Source organism: Vombatus ursinus, unplaced genomic scaffold, assembly GCF_900497805.2.
Source record: "Vombatus ursinus unplaced genomic scaffold, bare-nosed wombat genome assembly UNPS02010548.1, whole genome shotgun sequence".
Taxonomy (NCBI): Eukaryota; Metazoa; Chordata; class Mammalia; order Diprotodontia; family Vombatidae; genus Vombatus; species Vombatus ursinus.
The window spans coordinates 12,048,921-12,074,515 of record NW_020950326.1 but is presented as its reverse complement, the minus strand read 5'-3'; the positions used below and the strand labels follow the sequence as shown (position 1 = coordinate 12,074,515).

General features: G+C 34.4%; 1 protein-coding gene across 1 annotated transcript in view; it reads right to left on the bottom strand.

The window, feature by feature from the left end:
- CNTNAP5 (contactin associated protein like 5) overlaps positions 1-25,595 on the bottom strand; it is an 880,169-nt gene that overhangs the window by 434,631 nt on the left and 419,943 nt on the right. Inside the window, exons 7-8 of the mRNA XM_027854715.1 lie at positions 24,094-24,237; positions 1,376-1,640 (exon numbers count right to left, since the gene is read on the bottom strand). Of these exons, the coding sequence (XP_027710516.1) occupies positions 1,376-1,640; positions 24,094-24,237 (409 nt within the window). The remainder of the gene's footprint in view (positions 1-1,375; positions 1,641-24,093; positions 24,238-25,595) is intronic.

Below are 25,595 nucleotides of genomic sequence, written 5' to 3'. Positions count from 1 at the left end.
ACTTTAAAGATCCTGTGTCAACTTTACACAATAATGAAGCATCAAAGTAGTCCTTCTATGGATTCACATAATCAGTCACTCAATAAAAAAATGTTGAGTTAAAAAGAAACCTCACTTTATTAAGGTCTGTTTGATTAGTTAGCTCAGAGAGGTATCTGACATTGTTTCTCAAATTCATTTCTTGCCAGATGAATAAAGGCAGCTATTATTTCGATTCCTTTGCTGGAAATGGTAAGGCATAAAAAGTTGAAATAACTTAACCAAGATCACACGAAGCTTAAATTAAAAAAAAAAAAAAAACAAAAACAAACAAAAACAACCCTGGTCTCTTTATTCACTGTTCAGTGGGCTGAGAGATGACACCATTTTCAGGGTTTTAACTTCCTCCTCCATAATTTAAGAGAACACCATAAACATCATTTGAAGGAAGTACAATTCAAGGAGAGACCCATACATCAGAAAAGAGGAGGCCCTTCCTCCACCCTGAGTCCTTACCAACTATGTCAGTAAACCCTGTACAAACATTAATTTATATAGAAAAAAGATTAAACAAGTAGAAGAAATGAAGCTAATAGGGAATGAGGTGGGAAATGCGAAGCTAAGGTTAAGGTCACATTTTCACACTATTCTGTTGTCACTTTCAGCAGAGCATTGTACATCTCTGTTTCTATTAAATAATCCACAAAATGGGTATGACTATACAAAGCAAAAAAAAAATGCATAAAAGATAGAAGGACTTATTTCTCTCTCTCTCTCTCTCTCTATCACACACACACACACACACACACACACACATACACACACACACATAAAGGAAGGTGAGAGGGGAAAAATAAATGCTAATTGAAAAATAATTTGTTATTTTTTGAAAACAAAATATCCCACCAAAGAGGAAAATAAAAGGCTGTCATAAAAATAGAAGCAATTTTTAAAAACAAGAGTGTGTATATGGACCATGGAAAACACTCTGACAGATCACAATGAAATCTCACACTACTAACTTGTCGAAATTTATGGTGGGTTTACTGTTTGTTATCATCATCATCATCATCATCATCATTTGCTTCACCTTTAATCCTAAAATTTCCTTCCTTCTTTTCATTTTTCTGTGCCATCATGTCATGCAGTATGATCCTGGACATATTAGACACACGATTACTAACTGAAATAATTAAAAAATACAGCAGTAAAGGACCTGACCACAGACTAAAATTCAGATGAAAAGAGGTCTGAAGAAGGGGCAGTGGAGTAATGACTTGTCTCTGTGATGGGCAGATATCCTCTTAAATTCTTATCAGAACTCTGCCAAATATCCTAAGGTTGGTTTAATAACTAAAAAAACAAATTTGACTGGGGCAAGAGAAAGATCAGATACCTGTGGGGATTTCCATGGAGCGTTCTGTCATTTTCTGGATAACAAGCCTCAGCATCCCATCCTCCAGGTAGAGCAGCAGGATTCCAGAATCCTCTGACAGCGCTGTTGACAGGAGCAGACCATCTCTGTTCCAAGTTCGAAACTGGAAACTAACTGAGAGCCCATCAATTTGAGGGGTGCCGGGCAGTAACAAATAACTGCTACTGGAGTTGACAAACGTGATGGGAACAATTTGTGGTTCTGAGCAGGAAAAAGTGACATTGCCCTGGAAAACAATAAAAAAGCAAACCCATAAAAGCCATTTTTTATTCTACAATCTGACAGCTGATATAAACAACAACCAGAAGCTGACCTTAATTTCAGGATCACTCAACATTCAGCTATGAGTTATTAAAAGAAAATATGTCAAGTAGACTCATAGGCACAAGCTAGGTGGTTGTAGGTTTCTGTTTGGAGGTTCACAATGCCATCTGACATCCTGGGACAGCTCAACTGGGGAGCTTGAAAAAAGCTTTAAAATATTTCTAAGCAATTGAAAAAAGAAGATACTTTGCTGGTAAAAAATGGCCCAAGAAGAAATCAGCAGATGACATGCTTATAAAGAGTATACTGTGCCTAGATAATTATTAAATAACAGATCAGCACAGTGTTCTTAAGCACATATATTATTCACACATATGTATATAAATACAGTATATACATCTATGTGCACTTGATGCCAAATTTTAATCAGTTGACAGTCAATCAGTAAATATTTATTAAACTCTTACTATATGTCAGGAACTGTGCTAAGTACTGGGAATACAAATAAGAAATATGATAGACCTTGCCCTCAAGTAGCTTATAATCTAATTTGGAAAGGCAACATGTAAAATGAAGCAAAAAAGGAGAAAGGAGGAAGGTCAAGACAAGTGTAGCTGGATGGAAAATGAAGAGATGGCTGGTCTAGGCACCCTCCTTAAATGGAAGTTCTGAGAGGAGCTCTTTCCACTTCACTCTCCAATCAGAGAGGTCCCAGGATCAAAGGGTACTGATGAGGAGAGGATATCAAGGCTGATGTGACAGAGAAGGTGATGAAGTTCCTGGAAGCATGATGGATAAGTTCAAAGGAATTCAGTCAGTTTGGAATTTGTTAATAGATTTAGAGCTAAAGCGATTTAGAAACCATCCAATTGCACACTTTTTTTTTTTTTTGAGGAAACTGAGGACCAGGCAGGTGAGGTAACTTGACACAAGTAGTAAGTGGCAGGGACATAATTTGAACTTATTTAGCTTCTTAGCTATTCAGTATCATATAGACAGAACAACTAGTTAGATAATTACATATTTTTCTTTTCAAGTACACAGCTGTGTTGAGATTAGGTAGAATATTACCATTATGACATAACAGAAGTAATTAATAAAGCTAGAGTCAGAGGAATAGTGGTAGACCCATGATCAAAATTCCTCTGCAACATCATCAGTATAACTATTATTATCCAACTCAATTCCAGAAACACCGAACAAAATCAAACCTAAAACATTGTTAGGTACCTTGACTTAGTGGACAAAGTGCAAATCTTAAAGTCAAGAAGATCTGGTTTCAAATCCTACTTCTGACACACTAGCTAAGAAACCATGGATAAGTCACTTTTATGAGTCTCAATTTCCTTATCTATAAAATAGTGATGAAAATAATTCAGATGTTACTTCCTTCAGGATTGTTGTGAATCTCAAATTAGACAAGTCCTATAAAGTACATTAAACATGACATAAATATCAATTACTATGAATATCATATCTATGTATTTTATGATAAAATAAATCATGTCTTTAAGTAGTTGACCATTTTTTTACATCTATGGAGTGCCTGGGAACTTTACTTCAATAAGAGCTATATAGAACCAATTAATAATCTCAGTCTGAATCCTTTGAGAACTGACAATATAAAGCAAATAGTATGCACAGGGGCACACATAATGGACATGGACAGCTATGAGGCCCATTGGATAGAGAGCTAGATCTTGAGTCAGGAAATCTGAGTTCAAATCCATGTTCAGGCACCAACTTGCTGTATGACCCTGTGTAAATTTTTCCCTGCCTCATTTTCCTCATGTGTAAAATAAAAACATTGGAACCAACACCTTTAATGTTGATTCCAGCTCTAAATCTTACCTTGTGAACCTCACTAGAATCAAATGTAATTATATGAAAAAAATATATAATTCCCTTCTCAGTCCTCAACAAACAAAATATATCATAATTAGTCTATTCTTAAAGAATTATCTACAGGAAAACCTTATGTAACTTGGTAAACAGAAGAATTATATAAAGACTTCATTGTTCTAAAAAAGCAATGAATTTGGATAAGCAAACATGCCAACTTCAACTAAATGCCACAACTACTCATATATCCTATTTTCCATTTTCATTAGGTACTAAATGCTAATCACCACAACAATGCTGTGTGTTTATTCAAGTAAATTTAACACATTATTCTCTCTGAAAGATCCACAAAGGCATTCCTGAGGCAATAGTGTATACCTTTTAGCCAATACAGAAAGACAGCCCTTGGGAGAATACAATGGGACAGATATCCCCAAGCAGTCCCAGAAACAAATAGTGGTTATGCAAAGGAAAACAAAGTGATCCACGAAGTAAAAGCTCCTAGGCCTGAAATGGCAGATAAGGAAAATGAATTTCTCTAAAATTTAATTTTCCCCAAAGGACAGGCTGAATTGTAGAGTAAGAGGTTAGTAGAACTCTCATAACTCAAAAAGGTTAGAACTCTTTTCTTTTCATCTTTCTAAATCAGCTTTACAGCTACAGTCAATAAAGTTTTATCTTGGAAAACGTGCATTGCATCTACTACATATTAACAAATTCCAGCTCCTTAGGTTACTGAACACAAATACTGCATCTCTGTTCTGATGCTCTTCTTATCACCACGTCTAGAAGCTTTTGTCTCCAGTATTCTTTAAGTGCCTGTAGTAACTTTCTCAAGTAAACTTATCACTTCGATAAATTCTGAGGAAAACTTAACCCAAAGATGAAAACATTGGACAGGAAAAATTCAACACTCAGTTCTTTGTTTCTTCAAGTCTAAGGTCCTTATATAAGATTATAAGCTCGCCAAGGGAAGAAACGGTATCTTGATCTTTGAATCATTCCTCACAGCCTACTGAACCTACTAAATAGTACTTACTTAGGCCATAAATACAATATGTTGTCCTAAATGAACTGAACTGAATTTTTGCTTAAGATCTGGACCTGTGCTAATTGTTCTGACTAGGGAGTGAAACAAAGAGGAGTAAATGAAAAGAAATAAGAGAATAGAAAAATGAGAAAAGAGGTAAAGGCTGGAAATGATGAAAGGGAGAAAATGATGACATGAAAGAAGAGAAAGAAAATTAATAGTCTAGGGAGCTGTCCATCAGGATTGAAAACATTTTTTTTAAGATACACACCTGTGATTTCATCAGAGTGGGGAACTCCCTGGGGCACCTACAAAAATAGATAACTAATTTCCTGTCCCCATTGTCATTACGTGACAGAGGACTTCCCAAAGCTGAGGATGGCTGACTATCTACTTAGCTCAGTTGCCCTTTATAAATGACACAAATGAGGATTTGGGAGTATTTTCTCATTCTTTCACATTTCATTTTTTCTGGTTTTGAAACATTCTTACTTATAACCTTAATATGTTCTAAAGAAAACTAAGAATTGTTAGAGACAGAAGTCCAGTGACTAATCTGCCTTTCGACAGAAATATGACCACCAATGAAATTTAATTGCAGAGGATGACATAGTTCTTCTTTATTTCCTAGAAAGGAAAACACCTAATCTATCTATACATTAGATAGACCTGACGACTTCGAGTTTGTAGAGAGAAATGTGTTATGTGTATGTAGTGGCGGGGGGTGTACGTAATGATGGAGATGAAAAGAAAGAAAAAGTGAGGAGAAGAAAATTTTCATTCCCATCATTTTTAAACTCAGTAGTTCAATTGAACTGAAGATATCTTCTTATCTAAACTACTCCCATTTGACATACAGACTTGAACTATTTAGCTCCCAGAGGGAATGGGGAAACTGGAGGGAAATTACTTCATTCTTGGTTGTTGAATTAGATTCACAAACACATGGCAAGAGTCCAGAGTGCCCTGCTCAAAAATGTTGTGCTCATTTAACATTTAATGGAGGTAGAAAGGAATGAGGCAGTAAACATAGTCCAGAAAGGTACAAAGAAGTGTAACAATATCAAAGGTTTCTCATATAGAGTCTAGGGCCAAGAGCTCTTCTTCATGATATAAGACATTTCAAAATTAGAAGAGTGTTGACTTATAATAATGCTCTTTCCCTTCTTTCACTCTGCTTCTATGATACCAGTCCCCCAAGGGAATAATAGTCAACTACTGGCAAATAAGTACTGCTCAATATCAGGCCTACGTTGTTTTATCATTTCTGTTTTACAATCAAATGCTGGCAAATTCAGACTGTGCAATGAAATCAGTGTTGAAGCATGCTCATATTTTTAAAGTTGGAAATCCTTCACACATTTTTTTAATGTAAGACCGCATTTCATCAAAGTTCCATTTTTTTTCTTCCTTATAAACCCCAATGTATGGAACTAAACAGAAAAAAAAAATAGTTTCATGTAAAAGAACTGGGGAAAAACATATGGCATCAAGGATAGATTCAATGTTTAGTCCAAAAATGACATAGCCTATGAATACCATGGCCGTCAATACTACTAATCTGATCAAAACGGAATGTCTCCGCCTGAAGAAAGCAGACAGATCTATTTCTCTCTCGGGCCCAACACAATCTGTGGGGATCAGTTGTTCATCCCTGCCTCAGTTCTTCTCTTTTTGTTAGAGGAGAGAGAGGTCTTATTCTGAGTATCCTTCCGAAACTAGAGAGGACAGAAGTAGATTCAATGAGATTTTTTCTTAACTTGGGGTCTGAGAATATGACTATACATATACATATGTGTATACACAGTAATACATATCTATGTGTATATGCACACATATATATGTACCTACATATGTGTGTGTGTATACATATAAATTTATATATGTATGTATGTCTGATGTGGAATTGAAGAGGGAAATATGAAAGGTGGAGTGTCAGAGAGAAAGAAGTCCAGTTTGACTAAATCGTTGTGCAGGAAATGAAATAACATCTCTTGGAAATTATTGATTGAAATCATCCTACTTGAGACTAGAAAAAGTTAAATAGGAATTTGGATGACCCTGGAAGTCTTCTGACTGTTCTGCTTACAGAGTAGGCTTATGAGAATTAATGTGATCAGGACAGAATTTGGAGGGGGTGTCCAAACTGAGGTCTTTGGTACAAATGATTCCATCGTTCATATCCCTACAAAATTCATAAATGTCTCCTGCCTATATATATATATATATACACACACACATAAATATGCATATATATACATACATAATCTAATCTAACCATATCCTTCTATATAAGATGCAAAACCTTGTAATGAGTGTTGGATGAGTGTGAAAAACAACAGTAGGTGAAAGAAAAGCTACATATTTGGGAAGTTGAACCAAAAATGAGGAACTAGATGAAATTAGGGTAAGGATGGATACAAAGACCCTGATGGACAATCCATTACAATTAGAATCTAGAAAGTATTTATTAAATGTCTACTATGTAAAGGTATTATGATAAACACAATACAGCCTGCTTCCCCATGGGTTACATATTCTAATTAAAATATTAAAATAAGTAATAAAATAATTTTATAAGTACTGTCTCATTTCCACTGCCCTTCAAAATTAAATACTAAAATAAAAATAGCACAAAATCCTCATAACAAAATGCATAGTTCAGCAAAACAAATTTCTGTATTGGTCATATCCAAAAATGTATATTTCCTTCTGCATTTTAAGTCCATTACCTTTTTGGCAAGAGGTGAGTTTTATGTGTGTGTGTGTGTGTGTGTGTGTGTGTGTGTGTGTGTATGTGTGTGTGTGTGTGTGTAAAATGTCATCTCATTTTCTTTTCCTGTGATCCCTTTAGCATATAAGGTGCATTAGTGGTACAACCAAATCAAAGAGTATATACGGTTTGGTACTTTTCGGAACAGAGTTGTTACAAATTGCTTTCAAGAATGACTGGATCAATTCATAACTCTATCAACAGTGTATGAGTGTACTTGTTTTCCCAAAGTCCTTGCAACATTTGGCCTTTTCCTCTTTTATAATCTTTGTAAATCTGATGGGTGTGAGGTTGAACCTTAGAGTTTCTTTAACTTAAAATTTTCTATTAATGATTTGGAATAGTTGTTGATAGTCTGATTTCTTCTTTTGAAATATGCCTTTCCATATCCTTTGCCCATTTAAATATTGATGAATAGTTGGTTTGAAACATTTGAATCAGACCTTAATCAGAGAGACTTGTTGCGAAGTTGTGTTTTCCTGTAACCTGTTTCCCTTCCAATTTTAACTGCATTTGATTTTTTTATACAAAACATTTGTATATAATTAAAAGTATCTAATTTATCTTCTTTGATCATTTGTATCACTTGGTTAGTCATAACCAATCTCCCTATTAAAAGCAATTTCTTCACTCATCCTTTATTTTACTTATGGTGTCACCTTTTTTGTCTAAGTCATTTACTTGGAATTTATTTTACTAAAGGTGATATCACATTTTTTTGTCAAATTGTTTTTCAACACTTTTATAAGATGTTGTTATTGTTAAATAAGGAGTTTTTCCTCAGTACCTGGGGGTTTGGGGTTTATCAAGCACTATGGTATGGTGTTCATTTGTTTCAGTATGTTATATGTCTTATTTGTTTCTCTGATTTACTCTATTAATGAGTGCCAAATCATTTTAACAATTATTACTTTATAGCATACTTTAAGACATGGTTTTGATAGATCCCCTTCTTCCCATTTAAAAATTATTTCCCTTAAAATTTTTGAATTTTTTACTCCACATGAATTTCATTATTGTTCTCATATTACAAAATAATCATTTGGTATTTTAATTTATATAACAATAAATAGGGATAATTTAGAGAACATTGTATTTTTATTATATTGGCTCAATCTACTCATGAGCAATTAATATTTCTCTAATTATTTAGTATATTTTTATTTCTTCAATGAATATTTTATTGTTGGATTCATATTGTCCCTTGGTATACACTGGTAGAAATACTCCAAATATTTTATAACATCTGTTGTTGTTTTGAGTGAAATTTGTCTAACTATTCCTGATAAATTTTGTTGGTAACATTAAGGAATACTGATGATTCATATGAATTTATTTTATATCACAGAAATTTCCAGAATTTATTTATTTGTTTATTTATTTATTTTTGCTTCTAGAGGAAAGTGGGGCAAGGGAACATCCATTTATTACATTCCTACTATGTGCCAAATACTACACCGAGCTTTTTACATATATTATTTCATTTGATCCTCACAAAAACCCTGTGAGCTAGGTGCTATTATTATCTCCATTTTATGAATCTAGCAAAGAGTTAAGTGACTTGTCTATAGTCATACAGTTTACAAGTGTCTGAGCTAATATTTAAACTCTGGTCTTCTTGACTCAAGATCCAAAATTCTTTCCAAAACCCAACAATTAACAGAGTACTGATACAACACTCTTTCCATTTCATGATGTTGCATCTTAATAATTACTACTTGCACTAAAATGATTGATAAGAAAAAAATAAAGAAAAAAAGAAAAAAAGAAAAAATAGTTCTCTGTGTTGATTATCTTCACTTTATTATACATACACAAACACACAGTTGGCTGGCACAATATATAGAGCACTGGGCTTGGAATCAGGAAGACTCATCCTCATGAGTTTAAAGCCGGTATATAACACTGATTAACTGTGTGACCCCGTGCAAGTAACTTACCTTATTTGCCTCAGTTCCTTATCCGTAAAAGAGGCTGGAAAAGGAAATGGAAAATCACTCTAGTATCATTGCTAAGAAAACCCAGACATGAGAGTCAGATATGAGAATGAAATGACTGAACAACATAGATAGATAGATAGATAGATAGATAGATAGATAGATAGGTAGATAGATAGATAGAAGTAGAAACAGATACTCACACACAGAGCGGTTTGTGGTTGTTCCCAATATTAAACTGTGAGCTCTTTGAGAGCCTGGACAATCTCCCTTTCTCTCTTTCTTTTCTTTCTTTCTTTCTTTCTTTCTTTCTTTCTTTCTTTCTTTCTTTCTTTCATCTTCAGTGATTGGACAGTGCCTGATACATAGTAGATACTTAAAGAAAATGTTTACTGACTGACTTTGTCTCATAACATAAAGACTATGGCTTCAGGAATGATATCTTAGATGTGTTAATTTAAGACTGATCACTTTGTTGCAATTCTAAGCCATATGCTTATTACATTTAATTAGATCAAGTTAGTCATATCATTACATTAGCTGGTCAGAGTTATAAATATTTTTAAACAAAAAAATTGTTAGTCTAAATTAGTACTCAGCTAATTTCAACTTTTGCTCTGTAACCCCAGTGGGTCATGATGAACAGGAAGTCAGGGGTCTAACAGTTCCTATATAAGTCAGAATGTATTTAAGGTAAGTGAAAACAGGAAAGGCAACAAGCATTTATATAGTACCTACTATGTGTCAGGCACTATGCTAAGTGTTTTATAAATATTATCTCATTTGAAAGGGTAAAACTATTTATGGAAATTGTTCAACCTCACTAGACAATCTGTTCCAAAGATTGGTAAGAAGACAGTCTTCCTTATTTCAAACTAGTTATATGAAGGTTTTTCCTCAAATTAAAAAAAAATCATCATTATCATGATCAACATGAGGAATATTTAGAATGGCTACTGTCTCTAAGCTATGGAGCAGAATACAGAGATTCTGTTTCTGCTCTCCTTAAAGCCTATACTCCAGTTGGGGAAACAGGGTATCTACACAAAATATCCAAAGTAGCATATGATTTGTTTAGTATCTTCTATGTTCAAGTATTGTGCTAGCCCCAGAAAGGCTTACAAAGATAGAATTAGATGCTGTTCTGTCTTCAAGGATGTTACAGTCGATTATGTTTGATGGGGCACTAATGATGGACCCCTAAAAGACCATGGACTTCCTAAAAGTTCCTTGTTTTCAACTGGGGAACCTGGCCCTTCCCAGTTTATCCTTTCAACTGCCCTTTCATCATGGCCCTCATTGTCTGCACCTGGGCCCACCCTAGATCACCACTCCTTGATTCCATCTAGACGCCTTCCACATGCCCAGGTCCCTGGCTTTCTCCTGGGGCACCCAGTCCTTCCAGGTATTTCTCTATTACCTCCCAGTCACCCAAGATATCGGCCACTTCTTGACCCCTGTCAAGTGGTCAAGTGTCCATCTTGCCCCCATTAAATTACTCAGATTCCTTAAGTCTGTCCCATTTATCAATACAAGTGTCACAAAGGTTCAGATTCCTTAAGAGTCTGGCCCACTTGTCTTCTCATTACAAAGGCTCAGATTTTTAAAATCTGGCCAATAGGGTGGATTCTTAAAATCTCGCCCACCCCAAACAGTGCTTTAATAAACATTGTCTTTCACTGAAAAAAGACTTGGGTCAAATTCATTTGATGCAGGAGTCATGTTGTTTGCCTTTGAATTTTGGGGTTCCCAGTACCCCTAGACCTCAATATGTCAACATGACTTACCTCATTATCCCATTGGATCTATTTCCTTTTGACCTAGAGCTTTTGTTGGGAATGGAGAATATAAAAGTGTCCTCTGACCTAATTTATTATTGTAAAAAGCTTGAGTGTCTTATTATTCTTTTTGTCAAGTGAATTCTCATTCCCCCGAATCAATCTCATAAGCAAATGGAACCAGGTGGCTGTCTGGCATTTTGGAAAGAAAACTCAATTCAGATTCAAGAGATTTGGATGTGCATTTGCCCTCTTACCCTTACTAGCCATGAGACCAAGGGCAAGTCACATATCCTAATAGAGTACTAGTTTAATCATCTATAAAAAAAATGATAAACCACAGGGATTTTGTGAAGAAAGATCATTGTAAATCTTAAGGCCTTACATAAACATGAGCTATTATTCTAGAATAGAAAGCATCAAGATCTTAAGGGCTATTAGGCAAATTCTCTTTTCTCTGAAATATCAACCATTTGAAATTCCAAGATTAAGGCTTTATTCCTTTGGGTCTTATACTTTTTGCAGCCTGCAACCAATTAAAAAGTGAATTATCCTAGAATGTGTTAAAATGATAAACTAACACTTTAATTATCAATTAAAAACTTAGTTGACAGTCAGATAGTAGAAAGTCTCTGACTGAAAGAGATTTTGAATTCACCTAGGATCACTGTACATGTTAACTTGTTTTAAAGAACCTTAGCAAGTTCCTCATATAATGTCCCTATTTATTCATTTTCTACAATAGATAAGGACATAGGTACATTCACAATGATATTTTTGCTTATGGCCACCAAGAGCTCTGCCAAGGAGATATGACCAATTGTCCATGAAATGAATTATTCACATTGCCTTTGGGCACACTATCAAATCAGCTATGACAACTCCCTTATGTGAAATCTTTATCTAAGGACTAAAATATTGATGTCCTACTGGAAGAATTTAATAATATTAATTTAGAAATTTTTGCTTTAAATGAAATCAAAAGATACAAGGAAGCTAAAGTTAAATGGAAGAATGGCTCAAAGGTATTCCTTAGAGAGGCAAATAAAGGAGCTGGTAAAGTTAGGCTTCATTATGCCATAATTCACTTTAATTCAACAAACATTTATTGAATATCTAGTATATATAAGGCACTGAAGTAGTTCCTGGGGATACAAAGATAAGAAATGATACATTTCTTGCCTTCAAATAGCTTACAATCTAGCTGAAGTGGGGCGGGGGGGGGGGGGTGAGAGCTGTAGTTACCTGTATTCATTCAAGCTTTGGTAGAAGGAGAGGGAGAAGTAGACTTGAAACCTTATTGCACTGTGCTAGATTCTGTCAGTAATCACAATTAATAACCTGTTAAAATTCATTCAGCTTCTAATCTGTCAAGAGTACTTGGAAGAGGAAATTGTTTCTAATGTAGACATGAAGTTTATGATCATCTAAATATAGTAACTAGAGAACAATCATCAAGGTTCATTTAAAAAATGAGGGGCATCTTTTGAAGCTGCTACATTTCCACTTTACCTTGGAAAGTCACTTTAAATTTTTACTGGGTAAGCTTTCCATCTTTGGATTCAGAATACATTTTGTTTTATTTAACGTTAAGCCTAGAGCTTCATATGTATGTGCCATCTTGATTGAGGTACAAACATGCAAGAGTCTAGCTCCTCTTGCAACCAGAATGTGATATGAGTGCCATTAGCCATCAAATCTGAGTAAAACTGTTGGTAAATATTATGATAAAGCTTAAACATCCACCTAAGTTTTCTTATTAGAAGAAACTTTGTTGTTGTTGTTGTTGTTGCGGTGGTGGTGGGGAGGGGGTTGCTGTTTGTTTGTTATCAGATACATTGACACTTGGGAAAAATAAGTATGTCCTTCCAAGACTCTGTCCTACTCCTTCTCTGAAGTATGCTTTTTTTTATTAGCTAATTTTATTTGCAGTGAAGGAATCATTAATGTGCTGGGAAGGGAGAAAAGTGAAGCAATTATCAGGGTTCTTTTTGAAAGACGAGATAACTCAGTAGATTGGCCTTAGGAATGGGAGCCCTGCTGCTCAGCTATGTCATCAGGGAGACAAGAACCTTCCACAAGGGGTGTGTTATGATGCCTTTTTCAAGTGCTTCCATTACAGAACTGCCTGGAGGGCATGAGTCTTTTCACAATAGGAACCTCTGATGCTTAACAAATTATTGCTACCTGATTGACCTAGATGCTAGCAAGATCACAGTGGCAATAATAATTATAGCTGTAAGCCTAAGACTTGATCACATCTATCAACAAGAAACTGAAGCAGAAAATCCCACATGGATATTCAAATGTTGATCCCTATCCAGGTACAACACAGCATCATGGAAACAAGTCACATGACACAGAATATCTGGGTTCTAGTCCTGGCTCTGACACTTACAAGTTACATGACTTTGGGCAAATCATTTTTCTAATTTAATTAACAAGAAAGAATAACATGTATTTTGAGTAGTGACTAGTCATATTTTTACTTGTGACATAAAGACCAGAGCTGATTCAGGGATATTATCTTAGATATGTTCATTTTAAGACTGATCACTTCTGTATAGTGGAAGTCATGTGCCTATCACAGATAACTAGATTAAACTGAGTTGCTCATTCTGTTACCTGTGTCAGAGATGTTTTTCTGTTCTCTTTGAACCAAAAAGTTAATGTAAATTTTCATTTAGCTCCATGTTAATTATTCCCTATTTATCAGGTATATAGCTTAATTTGTATATATTTGTTTGCATGTTGTCTCCCTCATTAGATTATAAACTCCTTGGGAACAGGAACTGTCTTTTGCCTCTTTTTATATCCACAGCACTAGCACATCACTTGGTGCTTAAAAATGTTTATTGATTGATTTATGATAGTGCCTAGAGCACTGAATTCAGAATCAGGAAAAATTGACTTTATAACTTGTCTCAGAAACTTAACAGTCGTCTGAACCTGACCATGTAACAATCTCTTAGCCTCAGTTTCTTCCCAAGATAATAACAGCACCTACCTCTCAAGATTGTTGTAAGGATTACATGACATAAAATAGTTAATTGTTTTGCGAAACTTCAAACATTATATAAAAATTAGATATTATTTTATTATTATTATCATTGAATAAGGAGGGGGGAATTGTGAGGGCCTTTAAAACAGAGCAGAGAAGTCCACATCAATGTAGTACTTTAAAGTTTATAAAACACTTTCCTCATGAAAACTATAAATAAGTATGAGGAAACCAAAGCTCACTGAACTTAATTCAACTGCCTACTTTGAAGAAACTTGAACATGGCAGAGTAGGGCTCAAACTCAAGTCTTTAGGATTGTCTTAAAATTGATATTATAGGAAACTAAAGGTTTCTCAGGACTAGCTGGGGATGATGAAAATCATATTTAAGAAAAAATATTCTGGCAGTAGTAAGCAGGATGAATTTAGAAAGGAAAGACTGAAATTAGGAAGGATAAAATGGCAGCTGTCACATAATCCTAATTGAGGCATGACTCAACAAGGACCTAGAATAGAGACTGAATTCCTAATAACTGCCTTTATTTTATCTTTCAATCAACATAGATATTGACCAGAGAAAAGCTGTGGAAAAAGGGATCCTTTTATTTTGCAATTAAATATAACATGAACCCTCTTTCTGACAGACTGACCTGGGACCATTTATTTTGAGATGTACTTTTGCTTCTCAGGGATGTAGTTCAGTGCAATGTCTCTCCGTTTTTACATGAAAGTCATTTAGAACCTTAGAAAAATCTCAGTGGGGTCCTTTACTTGGGAATAGGTGAGGGTGTGGAGGCATTACTGTAAATGTAATAGTTGTCTATACATCATTTTACTTCCCTGGCCCTCAGTGTCCTTCAGAATAAAGTGAGGGCTATAATGTCTGCCTCCTGCCTGCCAGACACAGATGTTTCAGGGATGGTTCAGCTAATAAGACCACCACTCCATATGTCATCCCTCCACTTACTGCTCTTCATAACATTAACACAATGATTTGTGGAATAGTCTATCTGAGTATTTCTTGGAAAAAAAATATCCTGTACCAAAGTAGTGCATCTATAAAGCTAATATTACTGGGGGGGGGGGAGCACTCAACTCATTACTTAGACTTTTTGCATAGGAGAAAAACAGCAGAGTTTATTTATACTCTTCCCTGCACTTTGTTCCTTCTCTTTTAAAAATCTGATGAAAAATCCAAATGCTTTTTTCCCTAATAACTTCAAATAACTACTCAATAACTGGTCACTTGAGAAATTCATAATGATAGTTAAAAGTTGATGTGTTTTCATCTTGGACAAGAAAGAGTTACAAAGTTAAAGTTTTCTATAATGTTTATGAAACCTTGCGCCTGAGACATAAAATTCCTTATATGACATTTATTTGGTGTAAGTTGAGTAAGGAAGCTACTGGAATAAAGTAAATGATTTAGAAACAGATTTTTCTGGAATATGTAGATGGCACAGACTGAACAAAATAGACAAGATAGGTTAGATGAGGTGTAGGGAATAAGCATCTGGGAAAGGGACAACAATGCTGTGTTATTTTGTTCTTCAAAGTATTTCTACAAAGAAAAACATTTATCAAAGAGAATGTTCAGTAGGATAAAACATGATCCCTGACATAAGCTCAAGAGATTTAGGGCCTCACTATAAAATGAAAGGTTTTCTCTTACAAATCCAGATGACTCTCTAGGTCATTGGCCAAGACATAAGACAAAGGTGATATTTGTCCATGTGGGAATATATTTTCCAGGCTTCAGACTATGGTAAACAGAAGATGGCAGTTTAAATTCTGAAGCTATAGAAAAAGAAAGCCTGTGAATATCAGACAAGATCTAACACTATCCTCCTCCATCTTCATCATCATCATCATCGTTAGTTCAATTAAATTTACTCAAATATGTACTAATGATCTTACATATTTTGTATTTAAGAATCCATTTATTTAAATAATTTCAAATGAATTCAACAAGTGGTTTTAAGCACCAACCATATATGAGACACAATGTTTGGTAATGTATATGATGAGGGGAAAAAAATGATGCATTCTTTACTCTCAAAGAATTTGCATTCCAAAATGCTTTATTTTACAAGTCAATCATCCCCTTATAGAATCTAAGTGGGAGTCAGTTGCCATAATTCCCCTTGCCAGAAATGAAGATGGGTGACTTCACTGAAATTTCTATATTGACTAAGAATACATTTTCTTTCAATCAACTAGAATTAGTCACTTTTGCAATTCAGACATGTCTCAAGATACTACCAAAGCTATTGTTGAAAGGGCTTGCTTGTTAGAATCACGGATTTAAAAAAAAATGTTAACCAAGGCATTATTTTATAAAATAATAGGCAAGTAAAATCTAGAGAATAAAAACAAAGATACACAATTACTAATGAAAACATTTTCTGTGTTAAATTAAAGAGATAGGATCATAACTCAACTCCTGTTATTCCAGTTAGTGTTTTCTAATTAAAGCCCATAAGAAAAAAGATACCCCATGATCCACTTTTTAATCTAAGTGGAAATATACATTATGGTTCATATATATATATGTGTGTGTGTGTGTGTGTGTGTATGTATGTATATATACACACTACCTATTTATGCTTATGTGATTGTGTCTAATAGGTCTTTAATGTGGAGACATCTAGCCAGATACTTATATTTCTATATACCCATAGAGAAACATATAAATATCTGTCTATATACTTCATGTACCTACAGATATAGAAAGATCTAAAAATATGTTTATCTCCATTTCTATCTCTCAATCTATTTATTATTACTCTATCTAAAACTCTTTGTCCAAAAACAAACAAACAAACCTATAATGCTTTGAGGCACTAACGAACATAAAAATACATAGTGTTCTGTACCTTAACCTGAGAACATATTTATAAAATTGGGAGAGTGGGGGAAGTGTATCAAGAGTTTAATGGAATCTACCCATTTGCATAGGAGTCCTTTGGAATGTTTGAAATCCATCATTTTGTGAAACAAAAGTGAACAATAAACATTTTAATTTAACATTATAATAATGCATGCTCCAAGTACTGTACACACTCTCCAATGGGTCATTTGTTTTTCAATTGTTTATTATACAAAGATATATTGACACAGGATAGAGTATTTGAAAAGAAATAGTGAGATGTTTTTTAATGTCTGTTTTAAGCTGTTAACTTTACTGCATTTCAGGATGTGGAGGATCATCTTACAGTCAAAATAGAACCAGAAAGACTAAATTGAATTATTCCAATGGAATAGCTGTTAAGTCTCAAAGGAGATGGGCAGATCCCATAAGAAAAGAATGACAAATAACAATGGGGATGCCTACTGATCTCAGGATGCCAAAAGACACCTGTGTGTTTGATGATGTAATCTCTTTTGAGATTTACATAACTTCATAAATTGTGAACACTTGATGTACAATTGGTGACTGAATAAATAATTTCTAAAATCCACCAAAACCACCTGTACCTGCTGAGCACATGATAACTATGGTGCACATATAAAACACTGGCAAATAACAGAACCACCATTTCCTTTCAGATGACTTTGCTTTCACGTAGCTATTTTCAAGCAAATCTGCGTTTGAAGCTGACATAGCACCTTTGGAGAAAACTAAGCTTATCTGGTAAAGAAGAAAAAAGAAATGGCTTCTACTTTAAACAATTAACAATGAAAACATTTTCTTTAGACATAGAGTTCCAAAAGAAGATGATAATATTTTTAATGACCTGAGTCTTTACTTAAGCAACATGATGTCAGTCATTTGGGAAAAAAAAAGAATGATGACATTTTAAGTTATAAAAGTTAAGATGTAAAGTCTTTTACTATTATAGTAAAACAGTCTTCATAAATTTTTCTTTTCAGGTGCATTAGCACTAAATGGATTCAGTGTTCCCCAAATTAAGAATACAGTCAATTAAGACCTGAGGGATAAAATATTCCAAAGGAGCTTTAAACAAAATGATCAGTACTTCAGGACTTGGAAGAGACCAAAATGTGGTTTAGAGTATTGTTCTGGGTATCATTGGGAAAAGATGGCAAATAAGGTTGTTCATATTCACTCTCCTGTTTTCTATTTCTGCCTTTGCCTCTTCCTCTCTTCTACTTCATTGTACATATTTAATATACCTTCCTTTTAAATATATTTCATAATATCCAAATGTGGTGGCTTGCAGTATGAATGTTGCCATAGGAATCTTAGATATTTATAGTTCACTACCATACACAACACAGATTTCAAGAGTGAACTCAGCATAAGTGAAATACATTTTCTCAACCTTTATATATCCTAAATTCTTTGCCAACTATTAGGCAAACATTAGACAAAGAATTGTGCTTAAAAAATGTTATGTGCTGATCCCACCAAAGAATGTTAAACTATGGATTCCATATGGATTCCATAGGTAATATTCCCACTGTAAGCTAAGTGGCACTGAAAGCTTATGTGTTACTTATTGGGAATAGTTTAATAATCACCTTAATAAGTCATATAACCTGCCTATCTGTGTAGTATTACATGGTACAGTCTAAATCTCCTGGACACAGAGTTGAGCCAAATCCTAAACTGGACATTAATGAGCAAATCATACAAAGAAGATCAAAGGTGGAATACATTCAGTGGCTTTAAGAGACCAAGTAAAAATTCCACACTCTCTAATTACTTTTCTTTGAAAGTGTTCCCCTTCCAGCTTTGCTTCTGACACTCTAGACTTAACAACCTTTACTCGGTTGTCTTTTCACTCTGAAACTTTGCCTGGAGCCATCTCACTTTGGAATATCCCTCCACCATACTCATCCCCAGCTCCCAGTGACTACTTGTTTCTGGGGCCTCAATTTTGGGGATGAATCCAGACCTACCACAGTTCATTCTTATCCTACTTGCACTTCTACTCTGTCTTTTGCCTCATGCTTCCATGTGACTATTCCTCACTATTTTCTCTTTTCAATGACTTTTTATGTGTTGTCTTCACCTCATTAGAATTTAATCTCCTTGAGGGTAGGGACTGTTTTTCTTTGTATTTGTATTTGTATCCCTAGTGCTGAGAATCTTGCCAGACACAGTGAGTATGTAATAAATATTTATCCCCACCTGCTTGAGTCACATTCTACTTATTTGTGAAATGTAGATAACATCTACCCTGCAACCTCATAAAGTTGTGAAAACCAAATAAAACTATAAACTTAGAAAGAGTTGTAAATTATGGAATAGTCTTTAATAGTTATTATTAAAATTATTATAGATAATAACAATATTGATGATACATTTATATTTTGCTAAGATATTTGCATATCCCCCTATATTCTGGACCTAAAAGGTTTTTGATTAATGATATGAGTAGTAATTTTCACATATTTTAATGTATTTGTGATCTCACTGATTCTCTCCAGTGATACATCTGACCGTCCAGTGTTAACCTTGTCTAAGACTGTTTATAAGTGGTGGTGTTAAGTATTTTCACTGATAACCTAAATAATTGTTGTTGTATTTAATATCAAAACTCACAAACACACACCACCATCCTTAATAATTATAGCAACCTATCATTATAAATGAGAAGTTAGGTGGCTCAGCAGATAGATCACTGGGCCTGGAATCAGAAAGACCTGAGTTCAAATCTATTGGCCAAGACTTACTAACTGTGTGACCCTGAGCAAATCATTTAACCCTGTTTGCTTCAGTTTCCTCATCTATCAAATGAGTTAGAGAAGAAAATGGCAAACCACTCCAGTATCTTTGCTAAGAAAACCCAAAATGAAGTCTTGAAGAGTTGAACACAATGAAATGTCTGAACAACAACAAAACAATTATTGATAACCATAAAACACTTATCATAACCCTTTCTGTGTCATGGACCCTCTTGTAAATCTGGTGAAGCCTATAGCCATCTTCTCAAAATAATGTTTCTCATATACATACATACATGTATATATATATTTATGTTATATATATAATTATATATAAAACTATATATATATAATTATAACAGAATTATAATGGCAACCAAAGATTAGTGAAAAATATATATATATGTATTTTTTTTTCTATCAAAGCTCATGGACCACTTGATGTTGGTCCATGAACTCCTTGGAGGTCCAGTGGACCTTAGGTTAAGAACCCTTCAAACCATAAAACTTACACAACATACCACTGATAGTTACAATAGAGTGATATGTAACAATTAAATGGTTGAAAAAAATAATGTAAGTGAAATAAAAATAGTATTATTCATTTCACAAGCATTTGTAAAGCAGCTGCTATATTCCAGGCACTTAGATACAATTTTAAAATATCAGTCCCTATTTTTAAAGAAATTATATTTGATTGGGGTCTATGGAGAGAGGGAATGAAAATATGTACTTTGAAAACTAGGTAGAAAATGAATCCTAGCAAATTTGATGTTTCTTGTATGTAATACTTCATCTCCCAACTCTATGCTTTTTCACTGGCTTTCTCTCATGTCTGAAATGATCTCCTTCCTCACCTCTATCTCCTAGTTTCCCTGGCTTGGTCAAGACTCAGCTCAAATCCTACTTTTTTGCATGGGTCTCTTCCCACTTCTCACCCCACCTCAATACTAGTGATTCTCTTACTGTATAGCCTCTGTGTGTGTATATGTGTGTGTATGTGTGTGTGTTCATACACATTCACATGGATAGAGACAGACAGATGGATGGATAGATAGAAAGATACATAGACAGATAGATACATAGATACATAGATGCTTAGATGTTTTCTCTCCCATTAGAATGTTAGGTTTTGAGGGCCTAGACTAAACTTTTGCAGGGGATTTTTTGTTTGTTTTGTAATCCCACTGCTTAGCAAAGTACATTCTTAGTAAATGCTTATTGACTGACAAAGTAATTTAAGGAGGGAAGGGCACTGGAAACTGAGGATATCAAGGTAGTCTTCCTGTTGGAGGTGACAGATGAGCTAAGTTTTATAGAATTTTAGGGATTCCAATGGGCAAAGGTGAAGTGGGAGTACGTTCTAGGCATAGCGGAGACTTTGTGCAAAGGCACAGAGAAAGGAGATTGAACATGATGTACAACCTGGACAGTTTAACTTGAGCATAACTTTCATGAAAGAGAATAATGTACCATAATCCTAGAAAGGAAGGCTGGGGCCAGATTGTGAAAGTCCAAAATCAAAAAGATAAATTTCTTTTTTATCCTATAAAATAGAAAGACATGGGTACTTCTTGAGCAGAGGGTATTATTTTGTAACCTGTACTTTAAGAATATCAATTTGACAGCTATGTAGAGGATGGACTAGAGAGGGAAGAGACTGGAGGCTGGGGAAAAAAATAACATTCCGGGTAAAAAGAGGTAAAGTTCTTAACAAATGTGATGATTATGTGAGTGGTAATAATTTGAGGGATTTGAAATTTATTATGAAATAAAATTGACAATACTAGGCAACTGATTTGATAATAGAATAATATATATGAGAGTGTTATGCAGAATACGTTCATAAAAATGAAAAGATTAACCCTATTCCCCTACAGACAAAGAAGCAGTATTTTAAATGCATATGGAAACCCACTGGGGTCTAATTTCTATATCCAAATGACTAAAAGGAAAAAGTAGTCAGATAAGTACATATAAACATAAATACAAACATACACATGATATACACACATATGTACACACATTTATAAATGCATATATATATGAATCATGACCTACTATAAACTTTTATCATGATTTTCTCTTCCCCCATTTTTCTTTCTTTTTTTTCCCCAAAAGCATTGATAAAGCCTCTTTCTTTACAGTAGCACAAAACACTTAAATTTTCAGTCACTCTAAAGGTTTAAATTATTAGTCAATAAGATAACCTTATTAATTGAGGAATCACAATACACAGGGCACAAAGGAGTAAAAACATGACCTCTAAGGAGTCACCTTCATGAGTGATCTTCATGAATATAGAAATAAGAATGATGACATCTCTTTTAGGCACTATAAATACAGTAATGCCTGAAGAAGAGACTGGATATATTGAAGTTTGAAGGGCATGTCACACTCAATAGGTCAAGTAAACTAAAAAGTCAGAACACTTTAGGCACGAGAAAAAGAATGTAACTATGAAAGCGCCTATAAAAAATTTTTAAAAATCGGTAGGGGAATAAAAGAGATTAGAATAAAGTTGATGTCTATAAAATGCTAATAATTCTTGATAAGGGGAGCAGGAAATGGTTCATCAAATTAAAAAATACCAGAATTCTTTTCAACATCTTTTCAGTTTGTCAGAGTTTATTCTAGGATGAACAAACAGAAATATTATTAGGTGCACAGTGTAGTTCTAGATATCAAGTTTAGTCTAGATACCACTGGTGATAGGTAGGTAGGTAAATAGATAAATAGATAGATAGATAGATAGATAGATAGATAGATAGATAGATAGATAATGCTATTAATATACCATAGTGTAAATATAATATGTAATAAATATACTGTAGTATAGATAGTATAGTATATATAATAATATATTATAGTATATAAAATTATATATAACAATGTAATATAATATGTGTACATAGTCATCTTTCTTTTCCTGATTACAATATATTTGAGTAGATTGGGAATACATAAAAAGTGAAAGAAAATAAGCGAAATAGAAGTACAAGATTACATTACAAAATAAAACCATAAACCAGAGTAAGATTAAGTACACTGGAATGGTACCTGAGTGGGGAACCTGTGACCTTCTAGGTCCTTGGGTGTGACCTTTTGACAGAGTACAAGTTTTACAGAATAAATCCTTTTATTAAGGGGACTTGTTCTGTGAAGTTTGGATTCAGTCAAAGGGCTGAACTTGAGGACCTAGACTCAAGGCTGCAGGTTTCCCACTCCTGTATAGAGAGTAGTTACTATGAACTCAGAGGAGTGAGGGATTACTATGAGCTGGGGTGGTCTGGGATATTTCATAGTTCATTGGCTTTGTCCAGATGAGTATGGTTAGATCATTAGAATGGAAAGAATACTCAAGACAGTAGGAATGGCAGAGGCTAGAAGTACATTTGGTCCTCTATGAACACACTAACACTGCTGACATGGCAGCTGTGCACAGTGGCAATGTGGGAGATAAGATCTGACAGGTGAGTTGGAGTCAGACTGAAGAGGGTAGTCATGGAGATAATAGGGCTTAAGAGAGATATGAATATTGAAGCATACATCCCCAACATTCTGACTTTGATGTTATGATACAACACAAGTTGTCCCTTGATGCCACCGTCAGAAATCAGACTCCCTGTGGCATTTTTTATTCAACCAACCCACCAATAGAAATTGAATATACATAGTTTTCAACAATAGAGACATAAGAAAACAATTATTCACTGCCCTGACACCTCAGACTTGTAATACATTTCAAACTATAGTCATAGGACAAAAGTTAAACCATGTTCTTAGTAAGATGGCTTTTAATATCTTTTCAGATACGGACAAAAACAGACAAAATAACATGACCATGTAGTCTTTCGATATGCCTTAGAATAGTAATATCTTCTTCTAGAAAAGAACTCTCCCATTCAAAAAGTTGACTACTCTTTCAGAAAAAAAATGACTATTATTTCCCATACTTATCTTGAGATAACAACAGTCATATGTTTTCTTAAAAGCACTAGATACTAAATTCGACCTTTTTAGGTAAACTCAATTTCATTAAAAATTAAGTTCAGGAGTCAAAAATCTGCATGTCCACAGTTATAAAAATATTTGTGATTCCATCGACTGCCTTGCTGGCAATAGCAAAAAATGATTCAGGTTAACAAAGCCCTGACTGCATTTCTAACTACAGCTGACTCAATTCCCCAAGGGAAATGGAAATCTTTGAATTCCTGCTAATGTGTTTGTTTCCCTCGATAGCTCTATTGATGTCAAAAGTCTCCGCATTCTTCCAATGACCCAATTATACTTGTGAACCGCTATTGACTAAGAGTAGTATCATCTTAGTTGGCAGACTGTGTCTAGTAGGGAAAATCAGGCAAGCTTACCAAAAAGTAGCTAGAAAAAAGCAGGTGCAAAGAGATGCTTTTTGACTTACCACAGTGTAGATCTGATGCTTGCGTCTTTTGGCCAAATCAATTACGTTAACTCCATTATAATAAAGGTTTTCAATACATCCATGAAAGTTTTTCTTCAGGAATGTTCCTGGTTTGCCTGGGACTGGAATCCCTCCAAAACTGAGCTTTGGGGAAAAACAAATTCAACCCTCAGTTATAAATTGCAAAGGAGCAGGAAACGTAATAAAAAAAAAAGAGTACATTTTGCTTTATCCAATTGTATGCTTGAGCCAAGTGGCTCAAATAATTATAGACTGCCACTTGATTATACATTGAAAAAGATACTGATTAGCCCACTTAAAAATAACTATAATTGCTGGCTTTTTAGGAGCCTATTTTACAAAACCTTTTTTCTTATCCTTTCCGAACCCGTTAAAACTAAATAAAACAATAATTTGCAAGAAAGGAGAAAAAAAAATAAAAGAAAATCGAAGTCCTTACATTTATTTCATGCACAAGAATCTACAGCAACAGGGTCATTCACTGAATAGCTAAAGAAAAACCAAAACACTAGTTCTACCAGCTACCAATCTAAGAAGCAGGTCAGTTGGTAATATGGTTAGCAAACAACTAACTTTTATGAAACACATGGGGAATATAATGTTTCTAATCATTACATATCCTCTTCACCTATAAAGTTTTCCCATCTCCTCATCTACACTTATTCTGCTCATCTTTCAGAGCCTAGAACAACCTACATGAAGTCTTTCTTAACCATTCTAGTTCACTTTGATTTTTCCCTTTCCTGACTCTTCAAATTAACTTTGTATACCATTTAATTGACATCTCATTATCTACAGACTCATCCACTAGATATTTAAGGTATATTAGTCTTCTCTTAAATAAATATTCATCCATTGATACTATACATCTTCAAATAATTAATATTTGAGATACCCCAAAGGCACACCATGGGCATTTGTATCCTGCAACACATTACCAATGATACACTGTGCCAAAGAAGTAGCAAAAAAGGATGTCATTAAAGAAACATACATCTAGAAAAGGAGGTTAATCTAGAAAAGGAGTGAGATTAAGAGATAACCAATGGAGAGTCCAGGCACTTCTTTATTGTTCAGACATAGAACAAGTCCTCTAGTCTTTTGGTGGAACTAGTGTTAAGTATTTACAGGAGGTCATCAGTGACAGTCATACAGGATGAGAAAAGAAGGATGAACTGTAATCAATAATACAGTTCCATTGGAGTACTCACATCAATAAGACCATAGGCCCACTGAAGTACTGGAGAAGTCTCATATCCTTAGCTAGATTGTAGGGTCCTTATGAGTTAGGCTATAGTTCTATGCTTCTTTTGAATTCTTTCCCTGCCACCCAAACAACCATAGTATCTAGCACAATGCTAAACATTAATATGTGAGTTAGGTAGAGTGTGGATAAAGTGCTGGGTTGTGAGTCAAAAAAAGACCAGTCCAATTTCAACCTCAGACACTTGTTAGCTATGTGACCTTGGGCAAGTCACTAA